At 39.2% G+C, this 23,678-nt stretch overlaps 1 protein-coding gene across 1 annotated transcript in view; it reads right to left on the bottom strand.

The window, feature by feature from the left end:
- plekhm3 (pleckstrin homology domain containing, family M, member 3) overlaps positions 1–22,235 on the bottom strand; it is a 50,152-nt gene extending 27,917 nt beyond the window's left edge. The window contains exons 1-5 of the mRNA XM_079821459.1: positions 22,186–22,235; positions 18,559–19,388; positions 11,038–11,985; positions 3,217–3,362; positions 2,837–3,030 (exon numbers count right to left, since the gene is read on the bottom strand). Coding sequence (XP_079677585.1) covers positions 2,837–3,030; positions 3,217–3,362; positions 11,038–11,985; positions 18,559–19,006 — 1,736 coding nt within the window. The 5' untranslated portion in view covers positions 19,007–19,388; positions 22,186–22,235. The remainder of the gene's footprint in view (positions 1–2,836; positions 3,031–3,216; positions 3,363–11,037; positions 11,986–18,558; positions 19,389–22,185) is intronic.
- Between the last annotated feature and the right edge of the window lie 1,443 nt (positions 22,236–23,678).

The following is a 23,678-nucleotide window of genomic DNA, read 5'->3' as shown; positions in this document are numbered from 1 at the left end:
AACAATATAATCTCTTGCGTTGGTTCTTAACAAGAAAAACAAAACACATATAGAGGTATAGATGAAACAACCTGTCACTTCTACAGTCTCCACACTGAGTTTTGCTCTTGCTCTATGGTCATGTGTTTTATATTAAATGAGTCACAATAATTAGCCTATGCACATTTGTATATGATTCAAGTTATTGTAACACCTTTTTCAATAGGCAAAAACCAATTTGAGATCAGTTTCACTAATTCCACGGGCACATAAATGTTCATAGATCACTGAACCGGTCATTTTTTAAGCAGAAGTTGTGCACCATTAAACACTCACCGTGACACTTTCCCAGACAAACTACAAGAAAGCGTTTATTTAATAACTGCAGCAAATTACTGTTTGTTTAAAGGAAACTTAGGGTGTTCAGACTTACACACCCTCCAGAAACTCACGTTCTGCAAGTGAACGACGCCTTGTGGTGCCATACCAAAGAGGCATGAAATCACTCTCATAGACCATTTCCTGGGCTGTTCCCACCTGGTGGAATGACCTGCCTATCTCAATTCGAGCAGCCGAGTCTGTAGCCATTTTAAAAAAACATCTAAAGACACATCTTTTCCAGCAGCACCTGACCAATCAAGAATAGCACTTATCATTCTATTCATTTTCTGTTATTCTATTTATTAAAAAAAAGTCTGTCCTGTGTGTTCTGTACTAGATTTACTGAGACGTGTGAAAGCACTTGCATGGTGTTGCCCTTGACTGTTTTAGTTGCTCTCATTTGTAAGTCGCTTTGGATAAAAGCGTCTGCTAAATTACTAAATGTAAATGCTTTCACACTTGGTTCAATTGCCTGGACCGAACCGAGTTCGATTGCTCCCCCCTCCCCCTGCCCCCACTGGACTGTGTTCATATTATAATATTTGGGTCCGAACCGTGGTGCGTTTGGGCAATCAAAGGAGCAGCTGTTTACCCTGTTGTTTGGTAACAATGGCGAGCGAAAAGGTGGCAAAATGCATAGTGTTGCTCACCACACTTTTATATTTAATGTTTTTGAACCGTTGGTTTTGTTCCAAAGCCTCAGTATGTTATGGCACTTGTGTCTATCTGCCGCGAATTAACTGCAAATGAGATCTACAGCTCTCTGCTTGCAGTATGTCGGTCACGCTCGTCAGGAAAATGAGTGAAACACACAAAAACACACATTTTTATCAAATCATACGTCATTAATAGCGGTTCACTTCCGTGATTTAGTACGATTGCGTTCACATCAGCAGCGAACCGTGCTGGAGTTCACATAAACCGTACCCCAGACCACCTTTTTAAGCGAACTCGGGAACGGTTCGTGGGTGCACACCAGAGTTCGGAAGACAGCGTTCACATCATCCAAACGAACCAAACTCTGACGTCAATCGAACCCAGGTACGCACCAAAAGTGCTAGTGTGAAAGCACCCAAAGAAAAAAATACTACAGTTGTGGTCAACCAATATCAACAAGGCCAAAAAAAATCAAATGAAATAAAGCAAGCTTGCTTATATATATATATATATATATATATATATATATATATTATATTATATTATATTATATTATATTATATTATATTATATTATATTATATTATATTATATTATATTATATTATATTATATTATATTATATTATATTATATTATATATATATATATATATATATATATATATATATATATATTTATATTATAGCAAGTTTATTAACATAGCACATTTCATACACAATGGTAATTCAAAGTGCTTTACTTAAAATTGTTATTAAAATAATCATAAGAATTAAAAATGTAAGAAATACAAATGTATTATTTAACATTTATTAAAAACAAAATAAAACCGTGTTTTTTTTTCCTTTTTTGGAGTAAATATGTAATATTTAAATGCATTTAATTTCAGCAATTTTGAGTACATGACTCATGACTACATTGTGTGATTTTGATAGTCACATTGGCAACTGAAACATCCTTATTGGTTGATCACTATCGACTCTTAAAAATAAAGGTTCTTTATAGACATTGATGGTGGTTCCATAAGCAAACTTTAACATCCATGGAACTCTTCCATTGCATTAAAGGTTCTTAATAATGGAAAAAGATTATTTGATTATTAAAATTTTCTTTAAACTAATACAGCTCTGGAAAAAATTGAGAGACCACTTAGCAGTGATTTCTCAATGTCAAGTGGTCTCTTAATTTTTTTCCAGAGCTGTATATTGTGCTTTTAAAGGGATAGTTCCCCCAAAAATGAAAATTGTCATTTACTCACCCTCAATTTGTTCCAAACCTGTATGAGTTACTTTCTTCTGTTGAACAGAAGATATTGTAAAGAATGTTGGTAACCAAACAGTTGACGGTTGCCATTGACTCCCCCCTTCCCCCTAGTAAGGAAGTCAAAGGCTACCATCAACTGTCTGGTTACAACATTCTTCACAATATCTTGTTTTGCGTTCAATAGAAGAAAGAAACTCATACAGGTTTGGAACAACATTTAGGGTGAGTAAATGATAACAGAAATAAAATTTTTGGGTGGACTTTGCCTTTAAAAACTGTTTACTAAAAGGCTCTTTTGGGACTCAAAAATGGTTTCGCTACGTAAACCCACTTTTGGAACCTTTATTTTTAAGAGTGTACTGGAGTAACTGTCATTTTCAATAATCTGCTGGTTCGGTACCCACAGTGGTTAATAAAGCAAAATGGAGCTGATGAACAAATTGTTGTTAATTCAAACACAACAAAAGATGTGCATTATCAAAATACCATTTTGTCATATTTTATCTTTTTACTCTTACTTTCCCTATATTTTCTGTTCCTGCTCTCTGGCATTGCTCACCTGCGGCGGAGGTCTTCTGCTACTGTGGCCCGGCAGCTGAAGAGGTAGGCCCTGAGAGACTGGAGCTGCTGTCTCAGTTTAAGGACGGCCGCCAATGCCTCGCAATGCTCATACAGACACGGGTTCAACTGCTGGACGTCTAACAGCGGCTCCTCATGAACAAACTCCAGAAACTCCTTCGCTTGTTTCGATACCTGAACCACAATGTCAACAATGTTGTTAATGGTAATCACTTTTAGCTTTCGTTAGATGTCTTGAGTTTGGCTTGTTTTGTTGGTTGGTGTAAAAACGATTTCTAAACTCAAAATGCATCAAGGAAACTTACATGCGTATTAACTATATTGAAGATACGGATTGGGTAAATATGTCTGTACACATACCTTGTGTTTATTAGTGTCCCAATTGTGCAGTAGGCGAGCAGGTATGAGGAAGAGGTTGTCCTGGTGACAACTTGGGCAGTAGTACCAGCCACTGTAAGAGCAAACTTTAGCTTTGCCCCGTGAGAGACCCACTGGCCTCTGACATCCTGAATGGAAAAACAAAGATACAATAAAAAGGAGGAACCTCAAACGACACACAAATCAAACCAGGGACGGGGGAGATCAAGTCTGGGTTAATGACAATGTTAATGACTACCTAATCTACTGATGAGGGCACGACCCTGTTAAAATCTGACAATCATTAGTGGAAGGTGATCAATCTGTTTGGGTTATGTGCTGATATGTCAAGGTTTAAGACACAACCCCGGTTAAACACAGATAAATATTACAGATGATCCAGACGTTTCAAAAGATTTATACTACACAAAAGCCAGCGATTGAGTCACTGATTAAAAACTAAAACTAAAAAGAAGGTTTTACCTGTCCAGACACAACAGAAAGAATCCATGCTTCTTAGTACTGAACAGGCACAAATACTGGTGCACATTTTATACGAGATATCGTGTTTTCCTTTGTCTTTTAAATGTCTTGTTCAAGTTGTCTTCAAACAGTTCAGGCAGCGCTCTACCAAAGGGCTTATCCCGAAGGAACCAAAACAGGTGATTGTGAACGTGGCAGGTGTCCCTTATCCTAACCATCTGGGAGAACCAGAGCCGGGACAGTGTGGACGTTCAAAGAATAAAAAGAGAGAATGAAAGGAACAAGCACAGACGGATATGGACTTGTACAATCTTTTCGGTGGAGCGTAGCGTCAGCTATACACTTCATAGGGAGGAGAAGAAATGCGGACAAGATGGGTGGTAGGATAGAGAGGACAAAAACAAGTCAGAAAACAGTCTCCAAAAGAAGGAGGCAGAATGTTATCGCTACAAATATCTGTAGAGGGAGACACTGATTACAGTGTTTACAGGCAATGCTGTAGATCTATTTTTGAAGCATTGTTAGCTGACTGAAAAGGGCCAAGACGAAAACAGTGATGAAGTACGTGCATCTCTGACTGTAAGCAGAATTACCACCAGATTCATAAGAGTCAGTTCACCCATAAATGGCAATTCTGTTATCATTTACTCTGCCTCATGTCATTCCAATCCTGTAATAGGTCCTTTCCTTGGGTGGAGCTCAAAAGGAGATGTTTATCAGAATGACCATACTGCTATTACCATAAAAATAACAGTGAATGGGTTGTGTTGTTCACTTTTATGTGAATTACTTTTGTTATTTTGTGGAACGGTAATATGTATACTACCACATAAACAGTGCTGGATAGATTAGTTGCAAATTGTAGTCCAAATTTCATGACGAAAATTGTAGTTAGTAACGTAATCTAGATTACTAATTTTAGACTACTTTTTGATTACTTTTGACCTTACTTGTTTATCACTTAGAATGTGATTATTGTGTACCATAAAAACGAAGCAAGAAAATATTTTCTACTCCTTGTTATAAACAACATGAAATGCATTAACCATGAAAGAACTGCAGGGGGATCTAATGATTAATTAATCATAAAAATGTAAAATTAAAATAAATACATTTTTAGAAAGGATAATGTAAGCGTAAAAAGAAGAATTAGGGAGAATCAATAAATTATGAATAACACTACCATTGTGTGAATAATATGTAATCATGTAATCCATTAATAAGTAACTGTAATCTGATTATGAACATTTTAAAACATAATGGCCCGGTTTCACAGACAGGGCTTAGACTAAACCAGGATTAGGCCTTAGTTCAATTAGGACATTTAAGCAACTTTTATAAACGTGCCCAAGAAAAAAAACATTACTGGTGTGCATCTTGAGACAAAACAATGCCACTGACATATTTTAAGATTTGTCAGTGCAAGATTCTTTCAGTTAAAACAGCTCAAACATGCATTTTAGTCTAGGATTAGCTTAAGCCTTGTCTGTGAAACCGGGGGAATATATTTTAACTACAAGTAGTACATTTTTGGAATCGGATTACGTATTCCAGATTACATGTAATCCGTTACTAACCATCACTGCATATAAATAATATTTACCACTTAAACATTGCTGCACTGTTTTAAACATTGTTTTAAAGAGAACTGTGTTAGCCATTTTTGATGCATAATAAAATTTAAATTTAAAAAAGACTAGGCAAATATTATTCTGTGAAATGTTATTCTATGACTCTTTACTTGCACAATACGGTGCCAAGATATACAGCCATATTGGACCAAGAAAAGAAAATTCACTCTATTCCATTTCCAAACCTATACGTAATGGGTTGTTCTAGCTGAGGTTATGCGCTAGCATCATGCGCTGCACTGTCCTGCCAATGTAAACTTGAGGTTTTTAGGGGCAGGGACCCCAGACTATAAAAAGTCGGAGGTGGTGTCCCCCATGCCACAGCTGATGGGTGCCTGATATTTGGGCTGAACCACAGACCAAGCAGCAGGGTGTCGTGTGTCAGAGCTGCCTTGTAATCAGCATACATGCAGAGAGTAAACCCACAAATACCAACCTTTTCCAAAAATAGCACATCATTGTACAGCGCTCATGCTACAGAGACTGTTATTAAGAGAGAGCTAGTTGAGGCTGTGCTTCACAGCAAAAGGAAAACAAAAATTGTGCAAAAATTAAAGGAGAAGCAGTGACTCCAAACTTGACGACAATGTTTCTATGCATCACACCGGCTTCCAAAGCATAGTTTCTGTATAACCTCATGGAAGAATCAGCAGCTAACAGCTCACGTCACATGCTGTGGAACAAAAAAGAAAATATAATGTGCAAATCCGAGCTAGAAATCAAGCTATAGTCTTCATCTGTCTGTCCAAATATCCATTACACAATACGTCAAATATAACTGAATATAATTTTTTTTTTAAAAAACAAATCGTGCATCAGCCAATTGTAGTCTGACTGAAGTGTATAGGTGCTGGTCCAAGCAAAGCAACAATCTAGGTCTGTTAGCCCGACTTTGCAAATATTACTTTGATTAAGCCCAAAGTATATGTTGGTTATTACGTATATACTAGGGTATGCATAAAGTGAGTATGATGGAAATTCTTCTCATCACAGCCTAGTACAAATGTTAGATTTGTCGGTAACACCTTACAATAAGGTTTCATTAGTTATCATTTGTTAACCACTTTAGTTGACATTAAGAATGAACAATGCTTCTACAGTATTTATTACTCATGTTAGTTAAACTAATGTTAACAAATGAGAACTTATTGTAAAATGTTACCAGTTTTTCAAACCACGTGTACAACGTACGATCAAATCACATACACTTTGAGTTATAGCGCAGACACTGAACAAGGACTTTCTAGTGTGTATTTGTAGTGTTTTTGCACACACTTTTAGATGGAGTCTACTTGCGCGTTTGGCTGCACACGTTCGCTAAATGTTAGCAAATTATCACTTTGGACATAGTCAAGTTGAACTTTTATTCCACGTAAATCCATGCTTTAATTGCATGTGAACATAGTGCCAAAACAAATATTAACATGTCAAAACAAATATTAACATGTCTGGAAGAACTACATTAGACCAAGATGATCGGAATGAGTTTTTTTAGCAAACTGTCTTATTCATTTCCACCAAGCCTGTTGGGCTAAAAGAGATTCTGGACATTGGCCAGAGAGCATGTCACTTCTGAGAAGGAGTTGGCCGCTTGGAAACCGCAGGTTCTGTGAATTGTGGAGATCAGAGTCTGTGTCAGTAAGGCACAGCCCCATACATGAGTTCCCACATACATTCAAACACACAAGGTGCAAGTTTGCACAGCACAGCCAGACAGACAGTACAGAATATATCCCACATCGAGGATACAGTGAGGTCTGTAGACATAAAAAAGGGCCAATTGAAGCCTCCGATACATTCTAGCAGGTTGGAACTGCAGCCTTGATGTTAGCACACATGTGGCTCTCATTCAATTACATGAATTGAATACGGGTCTTAACATTTCCCAATCTCATAGCCAAGCATAAGTGGAGGGGAACGGCAAGTTCCTTGCACAAAAAAGTGGGGCCAACCTGAGACTGTGGGAAAGACAGGGCGCCATGGCAAACAAGAGACGTTTGATGTGTTCAATCCATGACAGTGCGCAAGATTCCCCCCTTTCATTTTCAGCAGCACCCTGTTGTCCTAAAATGACAACTATCTTCAGGGAAAAGAGAGGTGAAGTGGGGTGCTCTGAGGTGCCACTTGCACAATGGTTTTCTAGTAGAATAAACGTGACAGATCTGGAGGAGGTGTTCGGTCCTTCAGTGCGAGAAAGGTCTCGCTGTTTTCTTGCTGCAAAGGCTGTGACTCGCGCCACTTTCAAGCAGCCCGCCGAGTTCCATGGGACAAGAACCCCAGGGTGGGGCTTTGTGGCTCCATAAGCGTGAAAGAAGACAAGGCCCCAGCTTTGATGTCCCCTATTCAAGCTGACATCCACTTAAAAAAAAAAAAAGGCATAAGGTTGTGCGTGCGTAAGTGTGCTCACACATGTTTGCTTGAGACAGATGCACTGCCCATCTTTTTGATGTAAACAGCAGTCCCTTGGACCCCATTCTCTCCACCTGACCCTGCACTCCCTCTTTTCCCATCTACAGCTGGATCTTCCCATTTGATCTGCTGTCCTTGTACGCTCTACAGGATACTTTAGTAGAAGTGTGTGGAAAAAAGCCCAAGCTGGGTTCAAGCAAACTATGTGATTCGGCTTGAGAAAAAGAGTGCGTGTGTGTGTGTTCGCTTGAGAGAGGAAGGTAAGAGGACTGGTCTCTTCTTTTGGTTCAAATGGACGATATGCATGAACCTCTTAAACAAAGTCCTGTTATTCTGTCTGCCGATTGATTTGAATAGAGTTTGCTCATTGAGTGTTTATCAGCAGTGTTTTGATGGTATACGAGCTAGAGTGCACTGGACAATCGGGGTTGGTCGCAACACATGTTGACACTCATTTAATGAACAATCCAATAAAGCATTGAAGGAAAAATTAAAATGTATACTATATATACACACACACACTACCATTCATAAGTATGAGGTCAGTGAGATAAATGTTTTTCTGAGGAATCATCAAGTGACCCTGAAGACTGGAGTAATGGCTGGTGAAAATTATTTAGCTGAAAAAAATGACAGGAATATAATGCATAAAATATATCAAAATACAAATAAGTTTAAATTTCAGATTTCACAATGTATTGCAAGAATAGTAATCAGTATTCATGCTATCAGAACAAATATTTACACCTCTGGTCAACCACTAATTATTAATTTTCTGAAAGGAAGGAACAATAGCTTTTTTTTTTTTACACTCACAGTGTTTTTTGACTTGAAAAAGAGTTAATGCGAATAATGGGAGATGGAAACGTATTCGCTAAATAAATTCTGACGTAGCGAACATTAAACCTAATGTGACTAATCGGCTATTTCTGCTGATGGTGTTTTCCTGTTGGTTACTAGGTTTCCAATACCACCATCAACCGCTCAAACAACTTGATTTTCAAACTTTGAAAAGGTTTGTTTCACATTTGGATGGAAACCCAGCTAATGACTGATATTTAATGTTACCACATTAGACATCTAGCATGAATGGTCTTCCTTCATGGGGCAAGAAAGAACCTAAATCTTAACAGAAATACAACAGATGGTATACGTTTGAAACATATTCAAATAAAGGCAATGATGAGTATTCCTTCTTTTCTATTGATGCTTTTCAATAGTTATCCTCTTTAGTATCTTTAAGTCATCTTCAAGTAATGTGAATGCATCCCAACCCCTTTCAATAACCCCCACATAGGACTTGGGTTGGCTGACAGAACCTTTTGTGGATGCGGACAAGCTGGGGCCAAGAGGTATTGCGAAGTGAACAAATGACAGAGAACAAAACAGGGCACAATAAAAGACTGCAACAGTAATGAGACAAAACTCCAACGTCACAATGAACCCTCATAATGAAGAGCCACTACCACATCCAATCATCAACCTAGACCGTCACCCGGGGACGTTGTCTTTTGCGTCTACCCTGCAAAGGATGAGGACGTTCTCTCCCACACAAGATCCAATCCTCTTAGCGCATACACAAAGAACACGTTCTTGAATTTGAGAAAAAACACAGGAGTCTCAAGGCCCATTTCTTAAACACGCTACTACCAACACGCAACATACTTAATGCACCTGTCTCACCACCACCAACGTTTTCTGATTGGCCCATGATTTTAAAACCAATGCTGCAACTGATGAAACTAATCTGGTCCATTTTGCAAATGTTTTTGGCCAAGAATAGACCGAAAGATAGCCACATAGACAGGCCAGGCCGTCCGACTGAATTATGAAATGAAAAATAAGTTTGTTTTGTGTAACATTTTGGGTGCAGTTATGGTTAGTGTTAACATTTGAGAAAGATGCCAAAAAACGAGGTGTATTTAGTGTGTAGTTCCTCCTCGGAAGCAATCTTTTAAAAAATGTTGAATTACAAACACACATCCTAAATGTCAAAAGCAATAGTGTGTTGAGAAAGCAAAAAAAAAGAAGGTGTGAGCATCTGGGGAAATAAAATAAAAAGGGGCCCAAAAAAGTCATAAAAGTATAGGTTTTTGTGTGATAAATGTATACATACAAGAGAGAGGAAAAACAAAGACAGAGAGAGCGAGAGAGAGAGAAAGAGAGAAAGAAAGAGGCTGCTGAGTGCAGGGATGTACCCAGCTGTTCTGTTCTTTTTAGGCTGACACGTCCCATTCAAAAAAATCTCTTTCGTGGCCCCGAATCAAACAATTAGCTTCCGCACAGATCGCAGAATCCAGGGAGCCTTTGATTCTAAAAGGGGATTTTTTCCGCTTTATATGGGCCAATTATCGTCAGGTGCCTGCTGTCCTTGTTCGGTGATGCTTTCAAATGTCCTGCATTAAAAAGCTGGTTGTTACAACCACAGAGGAAAGCGTTTCATTCATATCCACTTCAAGGGTGGAAATTTCACACCAGAAAAAGAAAGTGATAGACAGAGCCTGATATACTACAAAATGACATAACTGTAAGGGCTCAGATATCTACCTGGCCTTGCAGGCCACCAAAGCAAAGCCACAGACATCAACACAATCAAACAGTATTTGGAATGGAGAGATGACGCTAAAAATACAGACCAGGGTTGGCTTTGTATAAAGGTTGCTTTCTTGTTTGAGTGATCATATCGTGTGGCATATGTTTAAAAATGGGGCATTTGGTTTTAAACAATTCTTTATTGAGTAGAACATCTATTTCTTTGAGGGTTGAGGGAGCTTGCTGAATATTTTGACTCATGGAGAAAGGCTGAATTTTCATATAGTCATTGCCTTTTTCAAAAGGCAAAAATCAAAGTTAAGAAGTCGATATGGACTGACAGCCTTAGACCTGTGACGTCAGATCCAAATCTGAGAAGAGAAAACGTGGCATCGCAACAAGAGCAATATAACACAATGATTATGATTTTAGCTCTGTTTACACCTGATATTAACATCTGTCACAAGTGATACGAACACAAGCGTTCAGCCAAGACTTCATTGATTTACAGATTTCACTGAGGAGGAGGTTTCTAATTTTGTGACGATATACAGCATTTATTTATTTATTTATTTTTAATGGATAACATTTATTTATTTGTATTCATTAATTCATCCATTTCTTAAATGATTGTCACATTTGGCCCATGTAATACATGCCGCATATAGTTACAAAATTAGAAAGTAAGTTGGTTTCAATTAAATTATCAATTTCTAAGTAAAATTAGAATTTAGGAAATGTTGAAAGTGCATTATAGAGAGGTGGTCACCTGCACATCGGAAGCTCTGAGCAGTAAGACCCTTTTCTACAGCCAGGCAGGTAAGGATGCTGAGAAAGCTAGTGGTGACGGACTGTCGTTTAGCTCTCTGGGCTTCCCTGTGCCGTCGCTCCCTGGCTGGTTTACTCCTCATCAGCACTCCACTAGGGACTTGATTATTCTCCCACTGTGGCCGCTGAGCCGTCACCGCTGTTCTTAGGGCCTCCACCCAGTCTTGGGTTTTGGACTCACTCTCTGCCCGCAAGCGCAGCACATCATCAGGGAAGACCGCCTGGAAGCGGGAGCTGGTGCCTCCATCTTCATCATCCCGCTGCACAGCCAGACAGCAAGCCAGCTGGTACCGCAGCACCGGCTCCGACACCGGGCCTCTTCCCTCGGTCGGGAAGGCTTGCAGCTCGGTGCGGCTCAGTACAAACGTGAAGGCCCTCCAGTTGTTGAGGTCAGTGAGTTGGTGCAGAAGGCCAGCTTTAAGAACATCAGCACAGTGCTGGGTGAACAGTGGTAGGGCCGTGGGACGTACCAGCGGTCGAGGGGCTGGCACAGTCGCCGCGTCTGGATCTGGTTCGTGGGGGGTAGGAGAGTTGGCACGGGCCGGCTCCCCTTTGCGATGGGCTGGACGGGCGGCCAAGACACGTTCCCAGAGCAGTCTACGCCACTCCAGTGCCTCCCACTGGCACGGTGCACGTAACTGCACACGGGTGCTGTTAAAGAAGACGGCCTGCAGAACACGTCCATCCTGCGTCTGGGGAGCACTCACCCCTTGGCAGTGGGACAGCGAGAGGGCGGCACATAGCTGCTGGTTGCCGCTGCTGTCCAGGCTGTAGAGACGCAGCTCGCAGGGCGTAAGCTCCACATGACAGGCGGTCCAGCGTCCCCACGGTCCCTCTCTCTGCTCTAGCGTTCCCTGCTTCACCAGGCTTGGGCTGCTCTCCTTATGAGCTGGAAAAGAAAGAGCACCTTTAATGGAAATAAACTACAGACTAAAATTGTCTCAAAACATCAATACAATTTTATATGAATATTAGGCCTTTGGCTGCAGTGTCAAACCAATGGCAAAACTGAAAATTGCACTGGACAATCTGAGGAAAAATTGTGAATAAAAAAAACTTTCTGGTGACTTGCACAATGCAAACAAGACTTTGATTTTGACTGATTCTTTTATAACAATAAGTACATCATTAATGGAAAGAATTAAACTTGCTGGCATTCCCTTCTATGTGAAAAGGAAAATGAAATAAAATAATTTGACTCATGGAGAAAGGCTGAATTTTCATATAGTCGTTGCCTTTTTCAAAAGGCAAAATTCAAAGTTAAGGAGTCGATATGGACTGACAGCCCTATGTGAAAAGGAAAATTAAATCAATATTACTTAAACTAGAATTTCTCAGAGGATTACATTTTTCAGAGGACTTTAGCAAAATATTAACATTTTCTGTAGCCAATTTTTTAACACAAAAATGGCACTATAGCCTAAATAAATGAGAAGCATTTAAAAAAAAAAACAAGGATATTTCTCAGAATACTAAGATATGTAAAATAAGTAAAACTATCTGTAGCCAGTTTACCATCAAAAAATGTCAAAATAAATGAGCAACGTATTTAAAAAAAGTTTTTGAGGATTACATTTCTCAGAGAACGAAAAAGCCAATTTACTAAAGAAAATGCAATGTCATTTTTACAGAGGTTGTGCGAGAAAATCATAAAATTAAAAGTATGAATGTGAAACACTTACACTAGTAACTAGGAAAATCTTGTCCTGTCCGAAAAGGGCTAATTAGAAATATTATTAATTAATTTTTCCTTTTAAATGCCCTTCAGTGGAACCAGTGCCCCTCATGCTACTCTGGAGCCCTGCGTGAGAGATGTTCACATCATCCATGTTGGATGCTATTATGCTACGTGATAGCAGTCTATCCAGCCACCGCGAAGCAGGAAGAACCATTATTGTGTGTTGGGCTGCTGTGCAAACAAAATGGCATAGAGTGAACCCTAATCTTTGGCACTCCTTTTCAGTCCTTCCTTTTTCAGTCCATTTCTTTCACATACTCCCTCAGTTATCTCCTTTCCTCTCTTGGTCCACAACACCCCTCATCCTTACACTTCCTTGGCTGGAAACTGCCCGTCTCCCTCTCAACCATTGGGAACCTGCTGTGTGCCCTGGACTTCTGGGCCTGGCCAGACCCATAGAAACAGACTGAGGCCAAGAGGAGGGTAAATCAAAAGCAAATGTATTGTTTTCTTTAAGTCTTATCTCCAGTGTACCGGTCAAAACTGCACCTTCCATAACATCTGTAACTTATAACAGACAGTCCCCTCCTACTTCTCGCTGATAAACTGTGAGCGCTGAAGGTTGGGTTACTTTGAGTAGGCAGCACAAGCTGCGACAGCTGACGTGCTTTGGCCCTCTGGAGCGCTGTTGTGGATGTTGGGGGACTCCTTGCACTCAGAGGTCTTCAAAGGTGCATAGTTTGCAGCTATGGAAAGAGTCACTACTAATTTCACGGCAGAGAGGACGTGAGGCGTGCTGACATGACCCAATTAGCGAGCTGGTGCAAGGCCAGTAGGCCTGCAGAGCCTGAACCTTTCCAAGAACAGTTCCCTCTGCAAGTTACTAAAAGACCTATTTGAGAGACACTGGCAAAACCAGAAAACCAGTACTAGTGATGCTAGTACTACCACTCACAGATGGGCATGAGGGAAACAGTCATCAATGACTCAAAATCTGAGCAGGAAGGGAAAAAAGCAGACAGATTCAGACAGAATGGAACAAAGGATCTGAGTGAATCCCAAAGTAATCATGTGATACTGAAGACTTGAATAATGGCTGCTGAAAATGTAGCATTGGCATCACAGAAATAAACAAAAATATATTAAAATATAAAACAATATGTCAATAATATGTCACAATATTACGGTCTCTGAAACTAACACCAACTCAAAATCAACAGTATACCTACATAACAGACCAAAGCAATCAAGCGATCTTGATAGACTCCCTAATCGTTTATCCAGAACCCCTGCAATTTGCATCAGATTGCGATTGCAGCATAAATCCAATTTAAGATCTGTATAACTGTATTCAACTAACAATAAAATTGTACTGCTTGAGATCCAATAAACATGCAAATCAGTAGGTACGACTCGATTCAGACCTGCTGTAATCAAACGCAGAAAGCAACACTCATGGAAGAGTCGCATCATAACATGACGTCATGATAAACACATCTGAAATGTTGGGAGTATAATCTGTCCACTTAGCACTTCAATTAAAGACAACTAGTAAGTTCTGCTGCACTGACCCTCAGAGACCAAAATTAAATAAAAATACAAATTCTATCCTATATTAACAACCCCTGACCTTTGTACGGTGATAATATTGCAAATCCATCCACAGGGCCTGAGATGGAAATTACACTGTTTGTACACAAAAAATGTTTTTGAAAGATGCCTCTTATGTTTACTAAGGCTGCATTTTGATTTAATAAAAAGTACAGTTAAAAACAGGAATATTGTGAAATATTATTAAAATTTAAAATAACAATTTTCTGTTTTAATATGTAATTTATTCCTGTGATGGCAAAACTGAATTTTCAGCAGTCATTATTCCTGTCTTCAGTGTCCCATGATCCTTCAAGAAATTATTCTGAATTATGCTGATTCGAAGCATATAGAATACATTTCTTATTATTATCATCAGTGTTGAAAACCTTTGTGCTGCATACATTTTTGTGGAAACCATGGTGCATTTTTTTCTCTTTGGTGATTTGATTTGATGAATAAACAGCATTTATTTGAAATAGAAATCTTTTGTGACACAAAAAAAATATTTACTATCATTTTTGATCAATTTAATGCATCCTTGCTGATTGAAAGTATTCATTCCTTTAATCTTTCTGTAATCTGTACCCAAATTTATGAATGGCTTTTAGCAGTGTAATTTAAAAAAAAGTAGTGTATATAATATAATAATATAATATAATATAATATAATATAATATAATTAATATAATATAATATAATATAATATAATATAATTAATATAATATAATATAATATAATATAATATAATATATAATATAATATAATATAATATAATATAATTAATATAATATAATAATATAATATAATATAATATAATATAATATAATATAATATAATATAATATTATATTATAATATAATATAATATAATATAATATAATATATACACTCACCTAAAGGATTATTAGGAACACCATCCTAATACTGTGTTTGACCCCCTTTCGCCTTCAGAACTCAACAAGGTGCTGAAAGCATTCTTTAGAAATGTTGGCCCATATTGATAGGATAGCATCTTGCAGTTGATGGAGATTTGTGGGATGCACATCCAGGGCACGAAGCTCCCGTTCCACCACATCCCAAAGATGCTCTATTGGGTTGAGATCTGGTGACTGTGGGGGCCATTTTAGTACAGTGAACTCATTGTCATGTTCAAGAAACCAATTTGAAATGATTCAAGTTGTGACATGGTGCATTATCCTGCTGGAAGTAGCCATCAGAGGATGGGTACCGGGTGGTCATAAAGGGATGGACATGGTCAGAAACAATGCTCAGGTAGGCCGTGGCATTTAAACAATGCCTAATTGGCACTAGGGGGCCTAAAGTGTGCCAAGAAATCATCCCCCACACCATTACACCACCACCAGCAGCCTGCACAGTGGTAACAAGGTAATCCATGTTCAACAGAAATCGAGACTCATCAGACCAGGCAACATTTTTCCAGACTTCAACTGTCCAATTTTGGTGAGCTTGTGCAAATTGTAGCCTCTTTTTCCTATTTGTAGTGGAGATGAGTGGTACCCGGTGGGGTCTTCTGCTGTTGAAGCCCATCCGCCTCAAGGTTGTACGTGTTGTGGGTTCACAAATGCTTTGCTGCATACCTCGGTCGGTTGTAACGAGTGGTTATTTCAGTCAAAGTTGCTCTTCTATCAGCTTGAATCAGCCGGCCCATTCTCCTCTGACCTCTAGCATCAACAAGGCCTTTTCGCCCACAGGACTGCCGCATACTGGATGTTTTTCCATTTTCACACCATTCTTTGTAAACCATAGAAATGGTTGTGCGTGAAAATCACAGTAACTGAGCAGATTGTGAAATACTCAGACCGGCCCGTCTGGCACCAACAACCATGCCACGCTCAAAATTGCTTAAAATCACCTTTCTTTCCCATTCTGACATTCAGTTTGGAGTTCAGGAGATTGTCTTGACCAGGACCACACCCCTAAATGCATTGAAGCAACTGCCATGTGATTGGTTGATTAGATATTTCCATTAATGAGAAATTGAACAGGTGTTCCTAATAATCCTTTAGGTGAGTGTAATATTATATATATATATATATATATATACATACACATACACACACACACACACACACACACAAATTCAATCTAAGGCCAGCCTCTTAGTTAACAACGGGACGTTGAAAAATAAGTGCAAACAAAGCAGAATATATTGAAATTGACGCTTGTAATGAACTATAGAGCCAAGTCAAGCGTAGCGCAAACACAGAGACCTGTGCAGTGAAGAGTGTATGGGTTTCTCCAGTCTTAATCAGTAGATCTATCAGAATTAGAAACTGGGTGGGTTGCCAATATCTTAATGTCACCTAGGATTCAATCTCAGTCAATGAATAAACGCTGGGCATTCGAGCATGGAACTTGCTTCTATTTCCAGTTGCTCCCTTTGGAACATTTTGCTGTAATTAACAATTTGCCCCATTAAGTTTTAATACGGAAGCAAGGACAGCCAAGAGGATTGGTATCACCTGCCGATTTGCAAAACCTAGTACTGATTTATTGGATGTAGAAATAAATCAGCCTTTTCAAAATGAGTTAATATAAAAATTAAACCAGACTACACTGGATGTAAAAAGATTTAAAACAAAGTGACCATTTATATTGGTGAATGTGTATTAAATCATAGTAGCATGTTAATCATAATATGCCTCTGGGTCTCTACTGTTCTTGTTCTGGTATGACCTTGTCTAAATAAACCCTTCAGAAGAAAACACACAGAAACAAACAAACAGGCCAAACCATAAGCAAACACTCATTGAACGCCCTCGACATAAAAGGACATGATTTCTGCAAAGAGCGCAGGTGAGCGGTGTTGACAGAGACATAGACACAACAAATCACAGGTGTGAGGAGATAAAAGCTACAATATCATATGACATTTTAAGGCAGCGCCTATTTACACTAAGTGCAAATAGCGATAGATGCTAGATTCTATTTACACTATGTAAAAATAGCAGTATTTTCTTTGCAAAAAGTGTAAATAGTAGTTGGATGCTACTTATACTTATTATAAACAGTGACAGATACTATTTGCACCTCAGTGTTGTTGTACATTAAACGGTATGCAATAATAACATAGAACGTAAATTATCATATTTATTAAAATTATGAAATGGATGCCACCTTAGTGGGGAAATAAAGCCCTCCCTACACCTACCCTTAAACCTAATCGATAAACATTTTATTATTAAACACACGTTAAACACTTTAATTCCACTTTTCAAATATTTTCTTGATTTTTATTGAAAATAAATGCCTTTCCGATCTGATATGTGAAAAGGGAGTAGAGCGAGTTCGGTTAAAGGCGCATTCGAACTCGGGTCGATTTGCGTCAAAACATTCAGCCACACACCTTACCACTACACTATTGCTACGGTTGACAATTCAGCACCTTCCGTAATTTTGTCTGGCCCAACCAGACTTCAGTGGGTGGAGTTTCTTCTAGCCAAGCTTCAGCCAACTAGTAGCTTCTGCCAACAAAGCGGGCTATTTGCACTTCGTTTTAATAAAGTGTACAAAGTGGTGAAAAACAATGTCATTTAAACAAGTTAATAGTCTTTCGATGGATAACAGCTGTACTGTAATAATAATACCATGTCCTAGGGTTGACACAATAAAGTGCCAATCAATAAAAGTTGAGTTTTTTTTCCATGTTGAGCTTTTGTCCTAACCAGCCACAACAAGTGATTAGTGGGACAGTGACATCTCATTGGTCCAAAGTCCCACTCAACACAACTGTATATACAGCACAACATTCGAGTTCAAGAAGTACATTTCCCATTCACTTTCTCCATAGGGGAACTGATTTTTAATGATAACTTGTAAACCTTAAAATACAGACCTATGAGGTTGTTAATCGATGGTGTATCCCTTTAATGAAGCCATCAGCCCCCATTATTTCAACGAAACAGTCTTGTACCTTTGCCTTTTTTTTTTTTTCAAATGCTTTTTTGGTTAAAATCTAAGTTTTTAGTGTGATAATTCAGCTGGCAACTAGTTGACTTCATGGCTAATAACTCTACAAAAACAATCTTTTAAAAAATGAATTAGACCAAGACTGCTGACTGTGGATTATATGGAATCACTGCGATACGATTTGTTTAACTTGATTAACTACACATCAATTCAAACGTAATGTATAAATGAACACAGTAAACACATTTTAGTTTAATTCTTACCGTCTCTGTAGTCGTTCAGTGCCATGTTCTTGAGCGTATTTTTGTCAATGGTTGTCATGGCATTATCGGTGTAAGTGCGGTTGTTGACGTCTGAACGTGAGCGGTTGTGGCCGCGTTTGAAGCCGCCATTGGACGTATTGGTGGTGGAGTTTGTCTCTTTGGCATGCGCCGCCAAATCATTGGTGGAGCGTGCCCGGTTCCTTTTTCCATGTCGTAGGCCCAGCACGCTAAAGGACGTCTGCTCCGCCCAGGCCATATTGCCTGGTGATATCTCAGACTGCTTTCCTGTCAGTAGCCCCCACACTCCACTGGAGTTCAACTTGTCCATGGTGGACGCCTCTTTAAGCTTGGGCGGACGTACCTGGCCATCCCCGTCAGCAAGGCAGTGTAGGTAGTCCTCAGTGGCCTCGAGGGCGGGGCTAATGTCCTCGACGTCCAGACACTCCATCACCTCAACAGATTTGGCGTCACAGAGGGGTGGTGCAAATGGACCGATTCCTTAAGTGTACGAGGGTAGATAGGGCAGGATCGAGAAGCCTCAAGGCACCGCAGACGGAACATCTGCTGTCTGAACCCAAAAGGAGTGTGGCAAAACAGATGGTCCACAAAGACCCCTTCCAGTACTGTCACTTTATGAGCCAACGTTGTTAATCAAGCACCTAATGAGAAGTATCACCACTGGGTAAGGTGAAAACACAGAGCTGTCTAGACCAGGTGTTGCCTCATTCAGACGAGTGCCTCAATTAAATCACTGCAATCAGAAAGGCAATGATTCAGTGACTGATAAATGCAAGATGGCACCAGGACGTCCTTCCCCAGGGCCCGGCATCCTAAATTTAGACAAACAAGAAAGAACAGTAAAATACGGTCATTAAAGTTACTCTATAGACAGCTGATGTTCAAGTATGAGGAGCAAAAAGAATTGTACAACAGTTGAGCCCCAACAAGTCATTTTTCTGATAAACCAAGCTCTGTCCCAAACTCTGACAGTTGCTTTCTATGGAACATCAGAAGCGACTCATTTTCCAGCAACTTTGTGAGACATACGCACTGATGCAACTGATGCAATGTAGTACGTCCAGATTACATTCAAAGTTCACACTAGAGATTACTTCTATAAAAATGTACTTTTCAATGCAGAACTCAACTTGTGTTACCTACTCAAATGTGGCACCTACGTACCTATCAGACTTCGTATGCAGTTTGTGTATACGATGGACATTTTTCCATGTTGCACCACATCTTGCTGTTTTTTTTTTAATCAGTGTGAATGGCCCCTAAAGCTGCTTCCTTTTGATGCAGCCCCTTCACATCTGAACTACTATCTTTTGGAACAGAGCTACTTAGCAGCAGTCAGCAGCTGAACTTCATTCACCTTGACCTGTATTTTCATGGCACAATCATAACAAAACATTGTCAATTTCATGCTACTACCTTAGCGCCGTGGAATCCGTTCAGCAGGCTACCTTATGTTCCAGAGCTTCGAGCACAGAGACAAACCTGGACGTTTCCAGCCTGGGATAGGGTTCCCTGCCTCCCTTAACATGAGCACGGCTTGGTTCTGTTTTCGTTTCACATTTTTATGCAGCCTCTCCTCATCTTACTCATGTCTACATCATCCCGCACTAACATTGATTTCCTCTGCACTCCGGCTAAGGGTCTTTCACTTTCTTTAAACCATCAATTATTAAAAAGACCATTACATCATCTCAGAGCAGAGCTCACCAGACCCATGAGAAAGAAATAGAGAAACAAAGAAAGAAAGATAAAAGCAGACCAACAGACAGCTGTGGGAACGGATGTTTTCCGTTGGTTTAAAACTCACCAACAAAAAAAGTAAATCTGCATGGAGTTCAAATCAAGGTAGAACTACTGTAAAATAATAAGTACCAAAACTTAAAAAGGGATAGTCCTCTCAAAAATGTAAATTCTGTCATCATTGCTCACAATTCCAATCCTTGAAGATATTTTCGGAAAAGTGTCTTGGTAGAGACAACATTCTTCAAACTCGAGGCACAATCATAGCAAGGCATTGTCAATTTTGCGCTTCTACCTTGAAGGTCGTGTATAAATGTGTTCCACAGAAGAAAGGAAGTCATACAGGATCAGACTCAGAGCGACATGAGGGTGTGTAAGGCCATGTACACTGTAAAGTGTCTGACTACTGTGACTACTGTATTTAAATATAGGAAATTACAACGATCGACACCATGGTAAACAAACAACATTCTGCCTCTTGTGTGTTTTGTACCAAAGTAATATTACAGTGATAAAAAGTTATGTTCTGCAAATGTAACAAACCAATGCTTCTCAAACCTGTCCTGAGGTAAATCCAGTTGTCACTCTCTGAATTTTTTGGAAGTTAATTTGGTTGTAGAATGCGGGTGTCACTCCATTAAATTACTGAACTTACTGTGTACAGTACAATATTAAGTATTAAAAGCTAAAATGACAACCAAATTTAGCTGAAGTGTGCACGTTGACTGCTATCATGACAGGAATTTTACAGTTTTGAAAAATGTAGTACTAAAGACCTGCATTCATCCATGAGAACCAGACCTGCAACAGTAAAAACTTGATTCGGTGATCTTCACACCTCTGCTTGTAGACAAACTATTCAGAAAGAGATGTGGAGGCCCTTTTCTGCCGTTCTATTTTTATCCATCTCACAGCAAACATCAATCTACACAGTGAGGCAGTGACAAAGCAAAGTTATGGCCTGCATGTAATGTGTGAGAATCATAAAGTGAAAGCAGCAGAGAGTAGATGTGCACCCGCTTAAATGGCATTTTATCCAATATATTAACGTTATAACTGCAGCAGGGCAATACATAAGGTTTAAACTGTTATACTAGCGTATGTGTCATCATAAAATAACATAAAATCATATCATATGGTAGATCTGACAGAGGAAACACATGACCAAAAAACCCTCACTGCCAGTAAACTAAACTGCTTATCTTTCGCCGTTACACTAAAGGTACTGTCAGATGCTAATGATACCATCTTCAATTAATACAATAGTAAATTTCCAAAACACCATCATACTACATTTATGACAAAAGTGTTTTTTTTTTTTCTCCAGTCAGCATTAGATAACTGAAGTAACGGTTTTGTGACTGTCAATTCACATTTACTTATAAAGCGCAGTATCAAGGAACCAAAACTCCATCAGATGACCGTTCACACCAGACGTTCTTCATTGCATAAAACATTAAACAATATTTAAATCGACAAGAGTCGTGAATCATTTTAATTAATAACTTGATGCTAAGATTACAGTTCACACATGTGCAGCTGACAAACAAGCAAGCTGCGAGATTTACGAGAACATAAGTATAAAGAGACAACCAACTCTAATATCTCGGTTTGCCCCTCTTCTGGATGAAATTGTGCTTTTATTCACAAGTCGCTGTTTCGATCAATTTAGCCGATGACTTCATATCATGATGCTAGTTAGCGCTCAGCTACATCATCTGCCAATGACATTTGTGTCATCCGATTGTGTTTAACTTACAGCGATTTTAATAAGCTCATGTATCAGTGATGATCAGATAATCACTATAACAAAAAGTACGAGCATGAAAACAGAGAATAATCCGTTATTTGTATGTGAAAGTGACTCACCCGATTCTGTTTACAATCTGTCACATACAGTTCCGTCAGCAAAAATGCGCACCGGGTAAAACAACATCCTGCGTTAAATGGTTCCGGCTGCCGTTATTTTTTTTATAGGCCTATTTCCATAGATAGGTTACTTCGTTTACTTTATGTCGTGATTATGATGCCATTCTTTGTGGTATCTTGGACTACCAAATTCATATTAGACATAATAATTCAGCCATGGTATCATCTGACAGCATCACCACATCATGCATGGTTCCACCACAGTACATGTAGGTGTAGCTACACCTCGGCAAGTGAGATTTCAGATTTAGGCTACTTTAGTGAAACAACGCATTTCAATGTTTACTTGTTAACTAGTCACAAAATAATCTGCAAGGTTTGCAAAAGAAAATCGGCTGTGAGTCACGCATCAATATTAAAGGCCTATGCTTCCAGACATCATGCCACCAAGCCTCCATTAGAATATATAGCAATGATAAATATTGAATAAGACCACCAGTTGTTGTGTATGAATGTGTAAAATCATTTTAGCCACTCTGTAATATTGCAGAGACTTTTCAATCTCACAAACACCAACATCCTACACAAACTGTCATTAGCAACCCACTTGGGTCTGGAATGAGTTGCCATACAAATGATCACAAAAGAAGTCTAACAGCATAAAAGATCTATGCATTCTTAATGTGCAAATTGTGGACGACATTAAGACTTTGTGCAATAATGAAGCCAAGAGGTTTGGCATGAGTGGCAAAGATGGGATTTTTTGTAATAGCCAACAGCCGTTCTTGAAGCCAGCCCTGCATCTATTGTTCAGGGTCCCCACAGAAAAAGAAACATTATTCAAGTCTTTTTCAGGCCACAGACAGAAACATAGTAATTATCGTGGGCTCCGGGCTAAACCTGCGACCTCCCCTCCAATCCTCCTGTTCTCCCCCTGCTACCCTTTCTGAGAGCTCATTGTCTTGACTTGTTTAAAGAAAGGCTTCGTTAATGAAGGAGGAGGGGACATGGGCTAATGGGCTCAAATAAGTTCCTCTCCACGATATTGTTGTGGGATAATGGCGCTACGAGACCCAGCTGTAAACTTGTAGACGCCATATTGTGCGTGACCTACATAGACCCTCATCTGAACCTGTGTTGAATGCTGATCTGCCCCAGAAAATGCAGTGTTTCTCTCCCCCCTTTCTTTTCTGTTTTCTTTTTTATGTTCTGATTCAATTAAGAGAGTCAGCAAACGGACAGGCCGCTGTAAGTGACATGTTGAGAGGGAGAAGAAGAGAATGCCAGGCGGGTTTTTTAATAGGACACAGCAATCAATGTTGAGACGCTAACCTTGTTAACCTTGACAAATGGTAGCAATTGTATGAAATGCTAGTCCGCAGCTAGGTGGTTATGAATTTATCTTAAAAAATGTTTTGTAAAGAAATGTTAACTTTGCTAACCTTGTCAAATGGCAGCATGAAATGCTAGTCATATTTTATAATGTGTACCAT

Source organism: Gobio gobio (genome assembly GCF_949357685.1).
Source record: "Gobio gobio genome assembly, chromosome: 7".
Taxonomy (NCBI): Eukaryota; Metazoa; Chordata; class Actinopteri; order Cypriniformes; family Gobionidae; genus Gobio; species Gobio gobio.
The sequence above is the reverse complement of the archived record's forward strand: the minus strand, read 5'-3'. Positions and strand labels throughout refer to the sequence as shown.